The 23,176-nt window shown below is 33.2% G+C and overlaps 1 protein-coding gene and 1 pseudogene across 12 annotated transcripts in view; one reads left to right on the top strand and one right to left on the bottom strand.

The window, feature by feature from the left end:
- The window catches only part of WNK1 (WNK lysine deficient protein kinase 1), a 139,345-nt gene that overhangs the window by 62,241 nt on the left and 53,928 nt on the right, over positions 1-23,176 (top strand). For all 12 annotated transcript variants that reach the window (XR_002782190.1, XM_011367830.2, XM_023535115.1 and 9 more), the window contains exons 2-4: positions 5,272-5,444; positions 14,499-14,719; positions 15,857-16,014. Coding sequence is in view for 11 of the 12 variants with exons in the window: in XM_011367830.2 (XP_011366132.1) it covers positions 5,272-5,444; positions 14,499-14,719; positions 15,857-16,014 (552 nt within the window). In the remaining variant the exon portion in view is untranslated. The remainder of the gene's footprint in view (positions 1-5,271; positions 5,445-14,498; positions 14,720-15,856; positions 16,015-23,176) is intronic.
- LOC111744562 lies at positions 16,393-16,511 on the bottom strand (annotated as a pseudogene).

Genomic DNA, 23,176 nt, shown 5'->3' with positions numbered 1-23,176 from the left:
ATTTCAACCTTATTACCTGGGAAGACAAACAGAAATAGGGAATTTGGAATGTATAAGCTGAGTGTGGAAGAAACTTACAGGGTTGGAGATATAAAATGCCCTTTAGACATTTGTACATATTAATTTGAATTCCAGAATCAGTAAAACATTACATTAAACTAGTCATACTTTGCCAAGGGTGAAGATCTAAAGTGTTTATTGTTAATGTAGAACTCTGTTAAGGCAGGTGCACTTGTGCAAATCAGGCTTTCTCTTTTTGTTTTTCCTTACTCTTCAAATCTTACAGCTTTCTGAATTCTGGATTTCCTTGTAAAGTTGAAATATTTATTCCCTTCCCCCCATATGGGTATGGTAAAGAGGGAGAGGTTAAGATTCAGCTGATAAGGAGAGAATCCTAGAAGGAAAGGTGACACAAAAGTATTAAACATTAATATGAATGCTATACTTTGAATCCTTCCTTTTTTTTTTAGATTAAAAAAATTTTATTTTGGTCTTTTTTCCTTAAGTGAATAATACCTCATATACATGGAAAAACTAATGCATTGTATTCTTATATACTGGACTTTATTTTACTGATTTCTGTACTGAATAAAATGAAACAAGTTGTGAATATGAAGTTCAGTGAATTCTTTGATATTTTTGCTGTCTTTATAATATGCACCCACCACATTTGCTTTCCTGTGGTGGTAGATTCTCAGCAAGATGACCCTAAGTTTCAGTGCTAATAACTCTATTTGAGTTTTTCAGTTTTGTTTTGTTGGTCTCTCTTTTGACAACCCTTCCTTACCCCATTCAAAAATCTTGGGAAACTGTCTTCTCTATCTTCTGCAGAGTTACAGTTGTCTTTGAAGTGTAAAATTTCCTTCCTATAATGAGCAAGAATTTTTTGATCTTTGTTCTCATCCACATTCAGCTTTCCTTCTTACCCCCTTCTGGGCCATTTTGCTTTCTTTAAAAAGTTTTAGTGTAAGGCCCTACCTACTACAGTTGGAGTTTAGCCTTCCCAGTTAATTGCCTTCACATTCAAATGAATCTTATCTATTTCGGTAAAAACTATTTGAATTTATGTGAATGACTATGCAATATTCTGAGTTTCACTATACAATGGATATTGTAAATCATTTTGTGAAAATATTTTGCCATTTTCTAATAGGATCAAATATATTTACTTTTTGTGATTCAGCTATTAAAAGTATCTGCTGTATTTTTAGCATTAACATAAAGCTTTCTGTATGTGCCAAGTTCTAGATATTTTTAATTCTGTTTGGGTTTTGTGTCCCTCTGTCCTCCAAAAGAGAGAGAAGGAAAGAATCACTTAGGCCCCAACTTTACGTTATCGTGGCCCAGATTTGGGGTTGAAGTAGAGGATGCTTAATGATAGAACTGTATAAATCAATACATATCTGGTTTGAGAAAGCACTAATCTTTCTTGTGTAGATCATATTTTTTGCTGTTTTGAAACAGAGAACCTTTTTATAATAAATGAAATGCAAATGAAGGTGAGTCAGATTGAGAAGAAGGGATGGATGGAGGAATTAGAACAAGCAGGTTCTTTTTTACTGTTCTTTCGATGACCTTTTTTATTCTTCTGAAACTGGTGCTATTTCAGACTAGTTCTTAGAAGACTCCATGGAGAAGCAAGGGATACGATATCTTTAAAAAAATGTCTCTTCACCTCTCCCCCACAATTATCATATCTATTGACCTATTGAGGAAAATTCAGCTAATGTAGACTCTTCTCTATGGGTAGACCCAGTGCCTCTCTTAAGAGTTCCAGATTGTAAGGTCATAAAGAAATTTATATTAGGAGTTTACTCTGTAGATTTGGCCACATAAAATCCAGGCTTAATATTGGTATCGTATTTCAGAACACTTTAAAAGCCGTCTTAATCATTTTTTGTTAACAAGTAGTTGTTTTTGCAAGAGAGTCATTTATTAGGCTTCTATTAGTTATTTTCCCACCGTTCTCCACACTTTTCAATCTCTTAATTATTCTGGAGTTTTTACCAGAAAAGTTACCTATAGTTAAAAATCCAAAATATTTAGAAGAATAAAAAGAAGTGTCATCTTTGAATTATTATTAGACCATGTAGGCCTATGAGATAGATATATGCCAGACTTAAGTAATTATTTGTATGATTCTTTTCTTTCAAAATATGGAATAATTCTTAAATTTTTTTTTCTGCGAACAGTAATTGAAACCCACGCTTCATTGGAAAGTAATGTTTCAAACTGCTGTTCTCTCTGTGAAGACAAGTTTTTATTTTTACATCCCAATACCCAACAATTAGTATCACTTTAGAAGGTGGAATATATGACCAGATCTTTGCTAAGTCAGTGTGGTGCAGAAAATGATAAGGAGGGAGGACTCCAATATTGACTTACAGTATTTTAATCAAGAAATTCCAGACACATCTCTCTACCCATATTTCGATATATAGACTTATCACATATGGTCTTAATTTAGCAGTTAAACTTTGAATATTGCTAAAAATAAAATGCTACTGACATTTTAATGTAATAAGACTTGAGGGCCTTTTATTTGTTTTATGTACAGATGTTAGGTAATAAAGTGAGTATTTCAGGTTTAATTAATTAAAAAATCAATCTCATCGTTTCAGTCACACAATTTATTTGCAACATTTGCTTCTGCATCTAATAGAATAAGCAGTATGAAGACATAGGGTTACTTTAGAAAATACTGAAATTTAGGGATAAAGAGAAAATGTTTAAAATAAAATAGGATGTTTAAAATAAAATAATAAAAGCAAAGAACTGAAGATGTATAAATTACTGTAAGGCCATTGTACCATATATCAGCATTGTGTTTCTCACCCAAGAAGACATTGCATCAGCAAATAATCTATTGAGCACTGTTATTTGGATGGTACTGAGATGAACAATTGTTTTAGTTGTTCCCCAGCTCCCCGCTCCACCCCTCAGCAGCCTCCAACTGTGCATGTTATGGGAGGTCATGTGACAGTGATCCTTGGTTTTGTTCATTTAGCCTGTCAAAACAATTTTATGTAGGTGGAAAGAAATGAATGAAATGAATAGAGTGGGTTAGCTGCATCAGCTCTAGTTTATACTGAAGGTAATGAATGCTGCATTGGGATAGTGTATCAAGCCTCCAGGAATATCCAGCTTGGTAATGCTGAAGAGAAAGTACTAAAAAGCAACAGTGGCTAATCTGTTCTAAATATCTTTCGATATCATTGTCTTCATGATAATTTGACAGTAATATTTAAACAATATATACTCTTATTTTACTTTATATAATTTAGTAATGTACCTAATCCTTTTCAATAATCCCTAGTTAATAACAGAAATATCAACATGGCTTTTCTGAGAAGAAAATTGTTTTAGAAGCTTTACAGATTATTAAAGTAACATTTGGTATACTGTATAGAACATGAGCTTTAAATTAGATCTTCATAATCTTGGTTTTGCTTTTCATGTAAATTTGAGGGAGATACTACATTTTTCTGAGTCTGTGTTTATATGTCAAAATAAAGTAGTATTACCTGATATCTCACAGTTTTTCTGAGAATTGATGAGAACAGAAGTAAAACAATCAGCTAGTAAATAGCAAACACTTGGCAGACGTTATTTTTAAAACCTCAGCTGTTCTTACTGGTCTCTGTATTAATTTTGATCTATTTTATTGTCTTAAAAATTCTTTTACGTGCTAAAATAATGTAGGTCTCTGAGATGTTGACAAGTAATTGAAAGAAGCATCAAATTATTTGTTTGGGATTCCCCTCAATTTAGCTGATATTCTGTACTCATGCAACTATATGTATTTTTCATATATATATTTCTAATTTTAAAGATTTAAGTAAGGTTCTCAGACCCCTTAAAATAAATCATCAGTAATTTCAAGGAGGATAAAAATCTACGATATGTAAAAAAGCCTCTATTTACAGTGTAGGTGACTCCTAAGCAAAATTGGATAAAAGTTTTAAGATTGCCATTCAGTGTATTCTCAAGGAAAATTGGTGTAGATTTTTGGTGAGGACAAAGCCCCTGTTTGTATATTTGTTTTTCCTCTATACTTTGCTATAAATAAGTGGTTGGCAGATTTTTTTCAATGAGTTTTTACATACTATATTAAAAAATCAAAAGGATAACAGTTGTGACCTTTGCAGGTTGGTCTTTGGGTTAGGTTTACTGAAACTCAGAGGCCCAATTTCATTCAATTGTCATCTTTAAGCTATAGGAATTTCTTTTATCCCTTGGAAAATGCTAACTGCTTGTTAAGAACATACACATACTCTTTTTTATTTCGAAAGCACATCTATCGGTTCATTCAATACATGGCAGTTGAATAAGTCTGTTATACTGAGATGCTAAAGATAGAACACTGAAAAAGCATTTTGTCAATGCTTTTAGAATAAACCTCAATATAGTATTATTTGTTATTAAATGCTATGAAAGAGGTGTTTGCATAGTTTGTAAAACCATGTATCAGTGTGGAGGGGATGATTTAACCTAGAGTGAGGGGCAACCAGGGAAGGCGTTCCTGAAGAAATGACTTGGTCTTTGGAAGATGCCTGGGCATTAAGTAGGCAAATAAAGGATGATAGAAGGCATGCTAGATAGAAGGAACAATAGCATTTTTGAAGGACCTGGATGAGAAGAAGCATGACATGTTTGAGAATGGAAAAGATTAGAGTGAAAAAGATTAGGCTCAAAGAGTGGGCAGGGACCATATATATGGATCCTCATAGGTCACAATGATGTTTACCTTTATCCTAAAGGCTGTAGAAAACTATTAAAAAGTTTAAAACAGAATTATGACGTACAATATTTCACTGAATTTAAAACTCTTAATCATATGGTAGATTCTAATTTCGGAGATGTTGAAAATGTGAAAAGTGGAATTCTAAGAATTAAGTAGGCATACCTTAGAATTGATTAAAATGGTATTAAAAATATTCTGGCTGTATATGGACAAAGTGGAAAACAGATTGTGTAAAGGTAAGATTAGACATGTGAGAACAATTTAGGAGATTGTTGGCAGGAATCTAGAAGAGACCACGATGGCTTGGAAAAGAATGGTGGCTGTAGTGAAAGACGTAAGTAAATTACTTTAAATTTTTTGATAAGCCTTGCGCATTTTAGAACATTGTGTAAAACTTGGAATTGTAGATATGAATAGAAACAATCTTTAAGTAGGTTTTAATTTGGTACATAGTTACCATCTAAATTTAACTGAAACTTGGTGTTTTATTATTTTAAACCACATTCTGTTTTGGTTTTTGATTTTAGGACCGAAAGTTATCCAAGTCCGAGAGGCAGAGATTTAAAGAAGAGGCTGAAATGTTAAAGGGTCTTCAGCATCCCAATATTGTTCGATTCTATGATTCCTGGGAATCCACAGTAAAAGGAAAGAAGTGCATTGTTTTGGTGACTGAACTTATGACATCTGGAACACTTAAAACGTAAGTCCATTAATAATATAAAAGCTGACCAAAAAGTATGAGAAAATTTGAGTGTTCTTAATTTAGGCCTTTCAGTCCTACTTTTATTGCTCTAAGTGGGGAACATTCCCTTCAACTGGTTAGTGTATTAGCACATTTTTCTGTGCCCCAAGTCCTCTGATGTATAAAGTGATTTGATAATTATTTGCTGGTAGGTATTAAAAGAAGAAGTTACTACAGAAAAAACCTAGTTTTTTTAAGTCATAGTACTCGTTTTCTAAAATTAGTGGTTAAGGGATCATAAGACAAATGGTGACAAGGTAGCCCTCTAGTGGTGAAATTGAGGTTGAAACTTACTGAGAAATTTTACCCATTTATCACCTTGTATTGGGCACTTTTTGCTGCATGTATACAACTATCGTATCAGATGCACATTGTATTGTAAAAATTTTCACTAGGTAACTTCATTTCCTATAGCATCAGAAATTGAAGCCCAAACAGCTAGACCTATCATCCCTTTCAGGAATATAGATAGTTCAACTGCAGAAATTCCCTCTTCTCTATTATAAAGAGTTTTATGATAGAGTTGGCGTATGCCTTTGGAATCTCAGGTCTCTTAGAGTATCTGTACTCAGAGAGGAAACTAGTGTAAATTATATGGTGTAGATTTTTTCTCGTGGAGGAATTATATTTTTAAAAATTGTCCCTGTAGTGTATATTTATTTATTACTTTTTTTTAGTTAATGCTATTAAGCTCATTAATCCCAGATCTTTGAAACATAGTCTTGTATCTTTTGGACGTAGTCACTTGCAAGTGCTCTTAGATGCTTAAAACTAACTTGTTGAAAAGCCAACAGATTATTTTCCCCCTGCAAATTCTAATGTCCCTACCAAACTTCTGTAATATTTATGGCAACATCCTTATCCTAGTCATCCAGGCTTTTTGTTGTACATTTATCTGTTTTTTTCCACTAGACTGTGCTCCCTAGTGCTGTTCCTGAAACTTGATACATATACATATTTGAATTAAGGATAGTTATGTGTATATCCGCATCTTGAGACTCCTTTCATTGGGTTGGATACTTAGTGGGTTATCTATATAGTCTTTCAGGCATACTCTACAAGAATACCCTACAATAGTTTACTTGCTTTAAAAACTGTAATGAGGGCCTTTGGGTAACATAGTAGGCTAAGCCCCTGTGGGGCTCCCCCCACCAACAAATGAAAAAGTGGAATATAATAAAAGCTTTTTCAATACATATCCAAGCTTCAAAGAAAGAAAGGCTAACCCCTAATTTAAAAAGACAAAGAAGTAACTAACGGCCAAAACAGGAACTGATGCCTTGGCATTCTGTTGGGTTTTCGTACCACAGTTGGGGCTTGAGGATTTGTTACTAGAGTTTTAATGTCCATGCCAGGACTACAAACCTTAGAATTCAATAGAGAGGGGAACTAGAACTTAGCTTGTGTCAAAAAACTAAGTTATTCATGAAAGAGAGAATTCTGTACCCCAGCAAGTGAAAGCTATAAAGAATTTTGCCCCTCTGCCCAGGACTTTGAATGGGAGAGGAATTCCTATGAAAAATAGAAATCTCACTCTAGGTCATATGTAGATAGCTCTGTAATACAAATTTATACTGCCTATTGGGGTGCATGAATCTCAAGCCTAGGTATGAACATTGTAATTGTTCCAGAACCCAGCGACAGCTCCCTAGGACATTCTTATACTTCATTGGTCATCATACCCATGGACAAAACAGTGAAGGTGATCTCACAATTAAATTACAAAACACACCAGTAAAGATGAGCAGCTGCAACTGGAAAAATAGCACCACAGGAATTAAAGATACTATAGACAACTCTGAATTTACAAAATAAAGATGTAACTATAAAAAGATGTCAGTAAAGATACATATAAGTATATAAAGTGATAAAAGAAAGAATAGAAACCATAATGAAGAATATAATTTCATCAAAAATAGTTCAGGCATAATTAGGAAAGAGCCAAAGAACTAGAAATAAGAATAAATTATTAAAATTAAAACTTCAGTGGTTAGGTTAAACAGCAGACTAGATTGAATTGACAGGAATAAATATGAAGAAATCAGAAAGCAGAAAAAGATGGAAAATATGAAAAAAGAAAATGAGATAGAGTGAGAAGATACTAGATTTATCACTATAGTTGGGGGGAAAAAATGAAGAGAATAGGGAAAGACAATATTGGCTCAGATTGAGGATGTGTATATAGTCCTAAGCAAATAGATTTAAAACAAATCCATATTCATACCTGGAAGGATACAGAACAATTAGGAACACTGGCAGCATTTAGAGAGGCAAATGAGCAGAAAATGATGGGAATTAGTTCCAAAGTACATACTTTTTGAGTTTCCTTTGTTCCACATATGTATAAATAAAGAAACACTCATACCTGAAAAATAAGATGGAATATTGGGTTAAAAAATTTGGTTCAGATGATGGAAATAAAGTTAGTTTTTTTAATTGAGGCAAAATTCACTAACATAAAATTAATCTTTTTAAAGTGTTAAATTCAGTGGTGTTTAGCACAGTCATATTGTTTGTAACTGTCAAGTTCCCGAACATTTTCTTCATCAAAAGAACACTCCGTATTTATTAAGCAGTTAATCCCTTTTTCACACAGTGTATCTTGCTCATGACAAGTTGCTTCTAATGATAATTTCAAAGATTCTTTCTTTGTCTTTGTCTTTCAGAATCTGAATGTAATGTGTCTCACTGTGGAACTCTTTCAGTTTGTCCTTGGATTTTGTTGAGCATCCTAGATTTGTAGATTTATGTCTTTTACCAAATTTGGAATGTTTGTGGCCATTATTTTATCAAATATTCTTTCTGCTGCTTTTCTCTCTTATGTGGGACTCTTATATTGTGTATGTTGACCAGCTTGGTGGTATCTCTTAGGCTCTGTTGATTTTTCTTTATTCTTTTTTATTTCTGTTCCTTAGACTGGATAATTTCAATTGTTCCGTTTTCAGGATTTTAGCTTCTATCTTCTGCATGTTCAAATCTAACTTAAATCTGCTGTTAAAACCCTTTAGTGAATCTTCATTTCAGTTATTATATTTTAGCTCTAAAATTTCTGTTTGGTTACTTTTTATAATTTCTATCTCTTTATTGATATTCTTTGTTGAACTAAAATTTTATGCACTCTAATTGTTATATTCGACAGCCATTGTTATATTCAGCATCCATTGTTCTTAGCATTTCATCTTCAATTCTGTGGGATAGGTAACCTAATTACCCCCATTTAAATCATAAGTTGATTGTCACTTTATATCAATATTTCAGCACTGAAAAGCTGATTAGGAGCTATGGTTATAAGAAGACTTTTCAACTAGTAGGCTTTTCTTCAGTGTGATTGGACATGAGTGAGCCATAATGAAGGACTCGAAAATGCTGTATCAGGAAGATCATTTATCCATCTATTAATTATGTCTTTTCTGCATTGATGATACCTGATTGTCACTTTTCTTGTTTGATTGTGGTGGTTTTAGATAATATTCCTATTTTTTAAATAAAATAGTAATAATAATACAATTTAGAATGATTTTTAATTTTTTCAATGAGGCATAGTTGACATACAACATTATGTTAGTTTCAGGTATAAAATATAATGATTAAATATTTGGATATATTGCAAAATGATCACTACAATAAGTCCAGTTAACATCTGTCACCATACATAGTGACAGAATTTTTTTCTTATCTTGAGAACTTTTAATAACACTCTTAGCAACTTCCAAATAAGTAATTAACTGTAGTCACCATGTTGTATATTACTTCTCCATAACTTATTTATTCTATAACTGAAAGTTTGTACCTTTGACTCCCTTCCTTCACCCATTTTGTACACCCCCACCTCTGCCTCTTGTAACCACCAATCTGTTCTCTATATCTGGGAGCTTTTTTTGTTTGTTTCTTTCTCTCAATTTATTTCACTTAGCATAATGTCCTCAGGGTTCATTCATGTTGTTGCAAATGAAGATTTCATTCTTTTTTTATGGCTGAATTATAGTTTTTGTAATTTTTATTTAATAGCAGTTGAGAAGACAATAGCACTTCCTTCCTACTGGCTAGAGTAATCTTGAAGGTCTTTATCAAAGTAATAGGCTTTAAATTAGGCTTTAAAGCATTGATAGTTTTTCTGTAAGTGGAGAGGTGCTATGGGAATTGTATAAAAATAGAGAACAAAAGGTTAGCTGTAGGTAAACCATTTTGGTTAAAAACAGAAAGTTTATAAAGAGGAATAATGACTAAAAAGTCTCCATATATGTTAGAAATAAAATGTAGAGAGTTTTGAATGTAGGGCAAAAGATTAGTCTCTGCTTTAAGGATGGTAGGGAACCATTGGAAAGATTATAATCCAGCAGTGATACAATACATTGAATAATCTGGAAAACAATTGAATACCTACTATGGGCCAGGGACTGTGTTAGAATTTCTTTATCTGATAGTGGTGTTCAGAACAGATTAGAGATAGAGTATGGAGGCAGGCAATAGCTGGTAGACCATACTTAAGAATTCAGTTGCCAACTCTATCTTGTAATAGCTGTATGACCCTGGGGTCACTATCTTCATCAGTAAAAAGAAAACTCGATGCCTTTTCTCAGAAGTGGAAGTGACTTAGGTTATTAGCATTGTCTGAAATATATGCCAGATTAAATGTTTTAAAAGTCAGTGTGTTTAAAATTGGACTTCATGGAAATTAAAAACTTCTGCATCAAAATATATCATCAACAGAGTAAAAAAGCAACTCAAAGAATAGGAGAAAATACGTATAAATCTTATTACTGAAAAGATTAATATCTAGAATATATAGAGAACTCGTTAAACAACATAAAAACAAGCATCTCGATTCAAAAACGGGAAAGGACTTGAATAGACATTTCCCCAAAGAAGATATACATATGACCAACAGGCATATGAAAAGATGCTCCAGTAGTCATTAGGGAAACACAAATCAAAACCACAATGAAATACCATCTCATACCTATTAGAAAGGCTATTATCAAAAAGACAAGAAATAACAAATTTTGGAAAGGATATGGAGAAGAGAACCCTTCTACAATGTTGGTCGGAATGGAAATTGGTACAGCCACTATGAAAAACAGTATAGAGATTCCTAAAAAAAAAAATGTGTGTGTGTGTGTGTGTGTGTGTGTGTGTGTGTGTGTGTGTATAAAAAACCACCATACGATCCACCTCTGGGTATTTATCTAAAGGAAATGAAAACACTAACTTGGAAAGATATGTGTACCCCCATGTTTATTGCAGCATTATTTACAGTAGTCAAGTCATGGACACAGCCTAAGTGTTCACAGTGGATGAATGGCTAACGAAGATTGTGTGCGTGTACATGAATACTATTCAGCCATAAGAAAGAAGGAAATTTGCCATTTGCTTGCGACAAAATAGATGAACCTTGAGGGCTAAGTAGAATAAGTCAGACAAAGACAAATACTGTATGAAATCGCTTATATGTGGACTCTTAAAAAAAAAAACAAAAACCCAACAACCAACTCATAGATACAGAAAGCAGATTGTTGGTTCCCAGGTGAGGGTAGGAGTGGGGGAGATGACTGGTTCAGAGGTACAAACTTCCAGTTATAAAATAAATAGGTCCTGGGACTTTAATGTACAGCTTGTTGACTGTAGTTAATAATACTGTATTGTTTATTAAAGTTGCTAAGAGAGTAGATCTATAAAGTTTTAATCACACAAAAATAATTTGTAACTCTGTGGTGATGGACTAGACTTACCGTAGTGATTATTTTGCAATATATACAAATTTTGAATCATTATTTGTATACTTGAAACTAATATAATGTTATATATCCATTTTACTTCAGTTTTAAAAATTAATAGGATTACTGTATGATCTGACAATTCCATTGGTATATATATATACCCAAAAGAATTGAAAAAGGTCTCGAAGAGAGATTGATATATACATGTTCATAGCAGCATTATTCACAATAGCTAAAAGGTAAAAGCAACCCAAGTATCCATCAATGGAAGCAAAATGTGCTATATATGTACAAGGGAATACTTTTCAGTCTCAAAAGGGAAGGAATTTCTGACACATGCTATATAACATGAATGAAATTTGAGGACATTATGCTAAGTGAAATAAACCAGTCACAAAAAGACAAATACTGTATCATTCCACTTATATGAGGTACCTAGAATAGTCAAAATTATAGAGACAGGGCCCTACTGTAGAGGGGAATGGGGAGTTATTGTTTAATGGGTATATAGTTTCAATTTTGTAAGTTGAAAAGAGCTCTGGAGATGATGGTGGTGATGATTGTACAATAATATGAATGTACTAATACATTTAAAAATGATAAAAATTTTATGTTAGGTATATTTTATCATAATAAAAAAAATGGAGGTGGGGAACCAGTGTATTGAATTTTCTCAAAAAATAGAGATGAAGAACCAGTGTCCAATTCATTTTATGAAGCCAGGATAACATTAATATGAAAACCTAAGATATTATAACAAAAGAAATTTGTAGAGCAGTGTTTCTCATGAATATATATACAAAAATCACAATGCATCAGTACTAAATAGAGTTTATCTCAAGATTGCAAAGTTTAGCATTGAATGAACCAGTGTTATTCAACACATTAACAGAATAAAGGAGAACAATCATATGATTATTTCAATATATGTGGAAAAAGTATTTGACAGTTCAACACCTAGTCATGGCTGAAAACTCTTAGCAAACAAGGAATAGTAGGGAACCTCCTCAAACTGATAAAGAGCATCCATGGAAAAACCTATAGCCAAAGTCATACCTAAACCATTTCTCCCTGAGATAAGGAACAAAGCAAGGATGCCTGTTTTCAGGTATTGTTCTAGAAGGCTCACCCATTGCAATAAGGCATAAAAACAGAAACTAGTAAAAGGCATAGAAATTAGGAAGGAAGAAACGAAACTGCCTACCTTTGCAGATTATGTAATTGCAGTAATTCTAAATAATTTTGGTAAGGTTGTAAGATAAAGGTTAATGTACAGTAAACTATTAAATTTTATATACTTTATTATTTTATAGATGTGAAAGAGATCCAAGCCAGCCTCAACTTTTCGCCAACATTTTTTTATTTCAGTTATATAGAAAAGTTGTAAGAATTATACAGTGAACACACATACTCATTGCCTAGATTTTTCTAATTATTAACTTTTGCCGCATTCGCTTTACCATATCATATGTCCATCTAATCATTCTCCTATCAATCTATTTTAATTTTATTCATCTCACAATAAATTGCAGACATTAGTATACTTCACCTGTAAACACTTTGGTATGCATTTCATTAAAGTTCCAATATTTGTATGCTTTATTTTTCCTTATGGTAAAATTTACATACAGTGAAAAGCGTAAACCATCATTGTGTCATTGGATGAGTTTTGATTAAGTTATTTACTCATGTAATCAAAACTATTAAGATATAGAACATTTCCATCATCTCATTAAATGCCCTTATTCTTCTTCCTAGCCAGCCCTTTCCTCACCCTTCAGAGGTGACTGACTATGTTTTGATATTTTTTAAAATCATAAAAGCAACTTTCAACATTAGTGTGTTCTTTATGGAATGAAGTAGAATTTCATTTTAGTTTTTGTATTAGTTAAACACTTGTGTGTGTGTGTGTGTGTGTGTGTGTGTGTGTGTGTGTGTGTGTGTGTGTGTACTTAAAGCATTTCTAGAGATTGCATTTATGATCTTTAACTTTTCAAAATATGCTTTGAGCTGATACTGTACAATTTCATGTAAAATAAAGGAAACTTGCACAAATATAGTTTCATTTATCCCTGATACTTATTCTCTGTGCTATAATTTTCATATATGCTACATTTACATATTCTGTAGACCCTGTAATACAGTGTTATAAATTTCACTTTAACTAGTCATATGTATTTTTAAAACAGAAGAAAACATAATCTTTTATATTTACCATTTTTAGTACTCTTCATTTTTTTTCCTGTTTTCAAATTCAATATGCATCTGAACTCAGTCTCAAAACTTTATCTTTCTTATAGTGGATAACACCAGCAGAAATCTGTTTCATTCTTTCAGCATTAGCTGAGCTGTTTGGAATCTGCGCCACATACACATATTTCTGAGGTCAACCCAAGGTTTTGCAGAGTGGATATGCAGAATATGAGGCTCCGGTTCTACATCTCCTTTCTGGGATTTCCCTCTTTACTTTCTGGATACCTGTTGTTTAGTAGGACTTTCCATGGTGATGGAAATGTTCTGTAATCTGTACTGTCCACGATGGTAGCCACCTGCGACACACAGCTGTTGAGCACTTGAAATGTGGCTGGTACAACTGGGAAACAGAATTTTTTATTATAGTTAGTCTACATTTAAATATAAAAATTCACATTTGTCTAGCGGATACTTTATTGGGTAGACTATCATTGCAGAAAGTTCTGTTGGACAGCACTGTTATAGATGCTGTGGTCATCTTGAACTCTGTCTTCACTTTTCTCAGCTAGTAAGGCTACATAGGTTTCTATTCAGGTTTGAGCTGACCTGCACAGTCAGGAGCCTTCCCTCAGCTGAAAAGGTACAGAAAGTAGGAAGCTCAAAGCAGTACTTTTTCCCTTTTTCCTCTTGGGAACTCCCTTCCAATTTATGCCTGATTTTGATTGCTCTCCAGAGCATTCAAGTAGTTGTTTTGTATATATTTTTACTAGAGTTTATAATGATTTCTGTGTCCAATAAGAATTGCTCCATCATTTACCAGAAATTGAACTCTACCTACCTGTTAACTTTTAAATTGTTTTACTAGTGATTTAATTTTAAGGACTTCATTTTTTGTGCTTTGTTATCAGAGTTTGCTTAACAAGCACTTATTATCCCATCCCCTTTAACCTTACTAAAAGTATCACAAACCTTTAAAGTTACTGAATCTTAATATTCTAAATTTGATATTCCCATCTCAGATAATGCTAAAATTTAATGGAATTCTTCAAAGCAGTAAACTCATATCATTGATAACTTGTTTGGTATTCCTTGCCTTTTCTAGGTACCTGAAAAGGTTTAAGGTGATGAAGATCAAAGTTTTAAGAAGCTGGTGCCGTCAGATCCTTAAAGGACTTCAATTTCTTCATACTCGAACTCCACCTATTATTCACCGAGATCTTAAGTGTGACAACATCTTTATCACTGGCCCTACAGGCTCAGTCAAGATTGGAGACTTAGGTCTGGCAACCCTGAAGCGGGCTTCTTTTGCCAAGAGTGTGATAGGTATGTTTCAAGTGTACCTTGCAGCCTAACTGGCTTTCTGACATTCCTTTTATTTAGAAACCCAACCCTGTCAGAGCTTTTATTACGTGAAATAAGCCTTCATAAATTCATAACTTGAAACTAGGAAGCAATCACTTCTGCTTATGAGATGTGGAGTTCTCTATACTTATGTTTCTAGAATCATCTTCAAGACTCAATGTTTTTGTAAAGAGAAGTAAAGTGAACTCTCTTAAAACCTTACATAACTATCAATTTTATTGGGTCATTCTGTTGGTAGGTAATTTAGTATTATATACTTATTTATATAATGTGTTGTTTCCACATAAAAGAAACAATTTATCTGTAGTTTAGTTTTCTAAAAAAGTCTATTGGGTATATGTGTATATTCAAAAATATCTATTAAAACTTTATTTTAAAATGTGAAAATATGAGTTCATTTTGAAAGTTTGGTTTTATCAACTTTTTCTTACTCTTCAGAAGACATGATATGTCTAAAAGAAATTTTCAACTTCAGTTCTATTGGCATTTGGGATTAGACAACTCTTTGTTATAAGGGCTGTCTTATGTATTGTAAGATTATTTAGTAGCATCCCTAGCCTCTGTTCACTACATGCCAGTAGCACATCTCCTATCCACCTCCCCACAGTTGTCATAGCTGAAAATGTCTCTGGAAATTGCTAAATGTTAACCTTACAATTACCATACAGTAGGGGGCAGACAAGTATTTTGATCTTTTTAAATCCATCATCTTGTTTTACAGATAGATGCCGTTATATCTACTTTATTCCTTCCTAGTTTCTTACCTTTTCCTTCCATTTGTTTTCAGTATGAGTTATATCATTTTATCTTTTATCCAAGGCTCTATTTTGACATTGTATAACAGTAATTGATTTGAAATAGTAAATAAAGACACTTGACCCTGTTCCAGTGTCTTTTATAAATGCCTTGTAGTGGAAGATCTGTAAGATATTTAATGGAACAGACTGATTAAGATGATTTTGTTCCTCTTCTCCCCACTCTTACCTCTCTCCTTCCCCTCTCCTTTCTCCTTTCCTCTCTCCACTATAGGTCAGCCCTCTGCTTCTTCCCCTTGTAACTTCAACTGGCATTGAGTCTGAATCATTCTTTTAATTTAAGGTACCCCAGAGTTCATGGCCCCTGAAATGTATGAGGAGAAATACGATGAATCTGTTGACGTTTATGCTTTTGGGATGTGTATGCTTGAGATGGCCACATCTGAATACCCTTACTCAGAGTGCCAAAATGCTGCGCAGATCTACCGTCGAGTGACCAGTGTAAGTTTTCCCCAAACTGAGTGGTGAGCTTAGGTCACATCTAAGAAGGAATCCCAAGCTGGGTAATATCAAACCATGCAAAAAGGAACAATAGAAGGCATAGTGAGGTTTTGGGGGAAGAGGGAGTTGAGTTATTTATTGCTCATGATACAGTGGGAGCAAACATAATAGTCAAAGAAGCACCAGTTTATCCTGGTACCCTCCTTGCATTCATTTAAACCTTTATTATGAGATATGTAAGTTCTCATTCCCTCCTACCATAAAGTTTATTTATTTGAGTTAAAAGTAATGCTCTTAACCCAGGCTCCTTTGTTCACAGACTTTTCCCTGAAAGGCTTAAAATTGATATACTAATTTATTAAAACTTTTTTTTTTTAGTGCCTACAGCACCTGGTCTTCCTAGGTGGTCTCCCATCCAAGTACTAACCAGGCCCGACCCTGCCTAGCTTCTGAGATCAGACAAGATCGGGCACATTCAGGGTGGCATGGCTGTAGTAAATCATTTATAAGTACATACATTGCTTAAGATATAAATGAAAACATTACTCTAGTTCAGATTACACATGCTGGTTAATCTCTACCAAAGAGATATTTCTAGAGTTGTCCAGTTGAAACCATAACAAATTTGAGAACCACTGTTCCAAGGGCTTGATACAATTTAGGTTAAAGATTTTTTGCCAAAATAATTAATATGTGGTGCTGTGTATTTCAAGAGGCACGTAGTATCTAGTTAACCCATTTTTAGGGTTTATGAACCTGTATCCTTTATTTACGTTCCAACAATGACGAATGTTTTAATACTTGAACAGACTAGAAGAGGAAAATATACACAAGATAACCATATATTTAAACATTCTCTGCCATCTCTCTCAGCCACTGGCCTGTTGCTCTTGCAGTATTTCTAATTTGAAACGAGTCAATTTCATTATGTACCAGCAGACAATGGCTCTGTTGTTTTGTAGGCTGCTGTTAGAGACACTGATGAGGCATTGACTGGGCTGTCTCTGTTATTTAGTGATAAGTGTCTTCGATTAATCTTGTGAATTTACTTCTTGGACACTTCTCTAAACAGAATTGGTACTTAAAATGTTTCAGGGGATCATGGATTTTTAGATTTCTTTATATAAAATAAATATAAAAATAACTCCGCTACTTAAAGAAATCAAGTTATAAATTATATGGTAGTACCAATTTTCTAAAATGCAGATTTTACAGGTGACTTGTATTAAATGTTATCCCTGTTCCAAACCTAACCCAGCAAATACGATTAACTAGTTAAAAATAATGATTGTGTAGGATGAGTAGGTGAAAAATATGGCTAAACCCTGTCGATTAAAAGTTGCTTACCAGAGGCTCAGGGCTAAAAGCAGTATGTTTCAGACTATCAGACATAGCACTGCTCTAATATTAAATAAAAATTTATATAGGCAATTATTTGATAAAAGTAAAGAAAAATTAGATTTTTAAGAAAAGGCATTTGAGACACTGTCTAATAAATAAATGCATCTTTATTTGCAAATGCAAACTCTAGCTCAATTGAGAAGAAAATCTCAAATGAAAGAATTCTTTGGTATTAGTTTTATAGAACCTACAAAGACCAATATCACTCTTTCCATATTCTTAGTATAGTATTTACCCTGTTGTTGGTTTTTCTGTGTTTTTTTTGGGGGGGTGGTGGTAGATAATATTCACATACCACAAAATGCATCATTTAAATCATTTCAAGGTTTTAGTATATTCACAGTGTTTTGCAGTCATCACCACTAATGCCAGAACCTTTCCATCACTCCAGAAAAAGAAACCCCATACCCATTAGCAGTCACTCCCCATTCCCTTTACCACCCAGCCCCTGGCTACCAATATTATACTTTTGGTCTCCATGGATTTGATTTGCCTATTGTGGATATTTCATACAAATAGAATTATACAATACATATCCTTTTGTGTTATGTTTTGTTTGTGTTATGCTTTGACTTAGCATAATGTTTCAAGGTTTATCCATGTTTCATAATTAATCAGTACTTAATTCCTTTTTATGTATGAATAATATTTCATTGTATGGATATACCATATTTGTTATGTTCAGCAGGTTCTATACCCTTTAGTTCTCTATTTTCTTCTTTTCATATAGTTTTGTTAAACTATATGAACCTATAGCCACCCTCACCTCTGGAGAGGGATTGGGAACAGGAAGGATGAAATATAACAATGTCTTAAAAGGTATTGTCCTAGAACCTGATTTATTAAATTTTTATTTATACATATTGTATAGCATATGGCATATTGTAGGTACTCAGTACTATTTTGAAGAATAAACGTTTCAATGAAAGGAATCCCAAATATAGTCAGTTAGACAGTATGTAAAATTCAGAGAGTTGAATTTATTCTGCAAAAGGGGAACAAAACTTAATGTCACCTTTGAAATATTAACAAAATCGTCCTACTAAAATGAAATTGAATAGTAGCAAGTAGAAACTAATGCACATATAAAGCAATACATTTTATAGAATAGGAAAAATATTTGGTACAAATAAAGCAGAAAACAATAACTTGAATAGTTAGAAAGAGTCAAAATTCCATGACTAGAAAGTGTTTGTTTTTTTTTTTTAATTGTTTCTCCATAATTTTTACCTTGTAATTACTCTCACTTTGTTCCCTGAGATTTCATAGGGAAAACCAAATAGTAATTTCACATATTAGCCCCTCAAATGTTTCAGGACTATTCCTGATATCATGAGTCCTTTCTGATTGAGTCCCATCATTTTTAGTTTTTAGACTATTTATAATTTCTTGAGGGAAGGGATTTATATGCATAATTGGAAGAGGGAGGTGCTCAGCAATTGTTTTCTTGACCTAAAGGAGACTAAATAAGGACAGAAAACTCATAATAGAACATAAAGAATTTGGCAAGGTTATAAGACATTGCAAAAGTTTACTAGTAGAGGTCTGAGATTCTGTCCATTGAGATCTTTTGAGAAGGGATCAAGATAGCAGCTACCAGACTTGAATGATTTGAGGCAGTGGCTCTCAAATTCTTTTGTACCAGGCCCTCTTTATACTCTTAAAATTATTGAGGACCCCAAGGATCCTTTGTTTACTTGTGTTTTATCTAGTTTACCATATTAGAAATTAATATGGAATTTTATAATGTATTCAGTAATTAAAAAATAACATAATAAGCCCCATATATGTTGACAGTAACATTTCACAAATATTTTTTTCAAATACTAATGTAAAAATTTAGTAAGAAGAGTGGCATTTTTACATTCTACAAATATCTTTAATGTCTGGTCAAAAGGAAGACAACCAGATTCTCATATCTGCTTCTGCCTTCAGTTTGTTGCAGTATATTATTTTGGTTGAAGTGTGTGAAGACAATCTGGCCTCAGGCAGATCATATCCTTGGAAAGTGAAGTACCTTGTAGGTCTCCCAAAAGGGTCTTGGGGCTCCTTAGGGTTCTTCATACCACACTTTGAGAATCACTGGTATTTAGATCTTTGCTATGCAAAGTGCAGTTCCTACACCAGCAGAAGCTGCATCCTTAGGGCACTTCTTAAAAATGTAAAATTTTGGCCCCATCCCAGATGGATTGAATGAAAACCTTCATTTTACAAGATCCAAAGATGATTCATGTATATATTAAAGTTTGGGAAGTGTGAACTGGAACAGCAATCATCTGAGGTCCCTGTCAGTTCTGTGTACTTTATTTTTGATCAAATAAATTAAAAATACACTAAATAATGTAATACCAAACATTATTTGAATAAATTATCATCCCATCATTCATGGAACCTTTTTACTAGCATTATAAGTAACCAAACTGACTAAGAAATTTAAATCTATTAATTGCATTATTTTTTTCTGCTTTATTAAGGAATTGCTTTTTAAAACAAGTCAAGCTGTAGAAAAGATAGAATAAAAAGTTTACGGAGTTCTTTAAGTCCGATGGAGCTGTGTTAGAATTCTTAGTTTCTAAGTATACTGAAGATATATACTTGTGCTTTATTTTCCTCTCAGCTGTGAAAATTTAGTTCTATATTATCTATAGTCCATTATTCTATACTATTATCTGAGAAATGCTATCATGATTTCACAAATCTCCAGTCCTATCTTCTGGCTTCCGATGAAAAATAAAAAGGGCTATATCCTTTTCTAATTTTCTAAAGTTTTTCTCATGTTTTGGTTCCTAAGATAAATGTGAGGGGTCTAAGTAAGTGCTTAGATTATATGATAATTTATATAATTATATAAACAATAGTGATAACTTTGTGTTGAAATACACCATGATGTATTATTACATTTTCTCATAAGTCTGCCTTTGATGTAAATTTAACTAAGTTTTTAAATGTATATGTTAGCATCAGTCCACCTATTGCACATTTGTTAATGAAATATCCTTGGTTATCTGTTGAGAGATCATAGGTCTCTTTCATGTTAACTTTCCCCTGCCACCCCCCTTCTCCATGCCTCTATCACTCCAGATTTCTGGTTTCCATCTCAGATCTGTTGTATATACCCAATTAGTCATCAGGAAGTTTTCCCCTCCTAAACACAAGATCTTCTGTAGATTTGGCACTAACTTAGAAAAGGGATACAAAGAATCATCCATCTTGAACAGCTTAGTATTACCTTTTTAGGTCTGAAGGTCACAGAACTCTAGTCAGTTGAACCATAATCTCTAGTTCTCAGTTTCTTTTAAATTTATTTTAACAATTCACTTATTTAACAGCTATTAATTAGGTATCTTCTATGTACCAGTTTGAGGTTACAACAGTGAATGAGACAATAGGCTTTGTTGTTCCTCCCACCTTCTAGTAGGGAAGGTAAACACTGAAGTAGTAATTACAGTAAAGTAGGTGGATTTTATAGACATAACAAAGTAGGGGGTTTTGATCTTGAGAGGAATAAAGACAATATTCCTGAAAATGTGTGTTTAAACAGAATTTTATTAGCCTACCATGAACAGGGATGCTGAGGCAAATCTGTATAAAGGTATGAGCCAGTAGCTTCAGTCCTCTGGCACTCTTTACCAGAAATATTTCTAGGATTCTTGCCTGAAAGTCATGTCAGTATCGCTCCCTCGTCTGTTTCCACCATACTCTACCTATATTTTATTAAAGTAATGTAATAATAATAATAATAATATTGACATTAACTGTTGTCTCCCATTAGAATTGAGCCTCTAAAGCACAGGTTTCTCTTTTCCTCTTAGATCAGTTCACTGCAACATGTCTGACCCTGCCAGGGTACACTGCCATGCAAATAGCCAATGATAGCAGTGTAAACATTAATATACATCCTCTGTGCCAGATATTTCTTTAAACACTTTGCATGTATTATTTAATTTAATTCTTCCAGCAACTCTTGGGTGGGAAGGTAAATACTACTATTATCAACACTATAAATAAACAGTCTGAAGCCCAGGAAGGCTAGCCCAAGATTACATATCTAGAAAATAACATCTGTGATCCCAGATCACCTGCTCACATCAAAATGCTATACTGAATCCATAAATATCGATTATAACATCAGTCTGTGACCTGAGGGCATTTAAATCTGTGTAAGTGCCAATGTGAAGGGGGTAAAATGTAGACTGTGGTTTAATAATTACATTCTACAGTGTACTGATGATAAACTGTTATATGCTAGTGTTCTGTATATGCAATTCATTCAGATCTCAGGAAGGCCTTCCCTACCAATCCTATCTAAAACATTCTTAAGTACACTTTACTTCTGTCCCCTCGTGGTTTTATTTTTCTTCATGGCTTTTACCACAGTCTCATGGTATTTATCTAAAGCCCCAAAAGAATACAAAAGAGATTTTATTTGACTTGTTCTTTGCTCTAGTATTTAGAAACTGGCAAGTCATAGACACTCAGTATTTGTGAAATGAATACATAAATACACAATTGAACACAACGTGAAACAATTTTATGTTGCTTGTGGAGGAAATGTGCTCTGGAGTTGGGTCTGCTTGAGTTTAAATCCCAGCAGTGTCATTTCTTAGCTATGACACCTTGGGCAAGTTATTTAACTTCTTTGAAACTAAGGTAAACGTTTATGAGGCTTAAAGATGTAGAAAATAGTAGAGTGCCTGACATGCAGTTATCAAGTACTTATTAGTTATTGCCATTATTATCATTAACATCATTATGACATGCTTAGTAGTGAAAGAAGTCTCTTGTTCTGGTCTTTTATTTATTGACATTCAGCAAATTGCAGTGATTAAAATGTATTTAATGAACTTAAAAGTCAGGTTTTAAATGAGAGCAAATGAACTTATATTTATTTGTAATCTTGCTTTTTTCTTGCCAGTCACCTTGCAAAGTGCTTTACATATACTATCTAATTTTAATTATTGTAACATTTTCTATCTTGGTAAGTAGTAAGTAGATAGTAGATAGTATCTTTACTTCATAGATAAGAAAATAAGAGGTTAAACATTTTGCCCAAAGTAATGCAGGAGAAATAATAATAATTTTTATAATTTCAGAAATCAGCCATCTCTAACATAACACTAATGCAAACCTTAAAATTGTTTCCTTTACCTGTTTTTGTTTTAATCTTTTTTTCTAGATCTCAAAAGGAAAAAATCTGAAAGTAAAAAACTTCAGGTACCTAGGTAGTAATAAGGCTAGTATCATAGGTTTGAGCCCTGTGTAAAGGAGAAAAACTTGTCGTTTTGAAAATCTCTGTACTTGGCATGATTTTTGTCTGCTATTAAAAGAAGAAACTATAGTAAGCAATGGCATCAATTTTTTATATGAAAGATATAGTGTATTTGAGCTTGGAGTAGTACACAAGCTTTCATGTATCCAGAGAGTAATAAGCCTTGGGAAATCATGAGGTAAACTAATTTTCTTTGATAGAACTAGCTGGATTTGGTAGAGAGTTTGAAGAGGCTTGTTTTCCAATGGGATCATAAGGTATGTTCAAATTCCTGTAAACTAATGGTTCATACCAGTAAGAATCTGGCTGAATCCAGCCTCATAACAACCAAGTTAGAAATAATGGGGATTTTTAATTACTTTGTTTATGTAATTTGACTTTGTCACTGATTCCATTAGCCTTTGGATTGCAAGGTTTGAACATTCTGTCTCGGAAAAACAGAATTAAAGCAGTTAGGGTAAAATTCCTTTTAGTTTTTATATAACAGTTTGC

This window comes from Pteropus vampyrus, unplaced genomic scaffold, assembly GCF_000151845.1.
Source record: "Pteropus vampyrus isolate Shadow unplaced genomic scaffold, Pvam_2.0 Scaffold137, whole genome shotgun sequence".
Classification (NCBI taxonomy): domain Eukaryota; kingdom Metazoa; phylum Chordata; class Mammalia; order Chiroptera; family Pteropodidae; genus Pteropus; species Pteropus vampyrus.
This window is presented reverse-complemented; position numbering and strand designations above follow the sequence as displayed.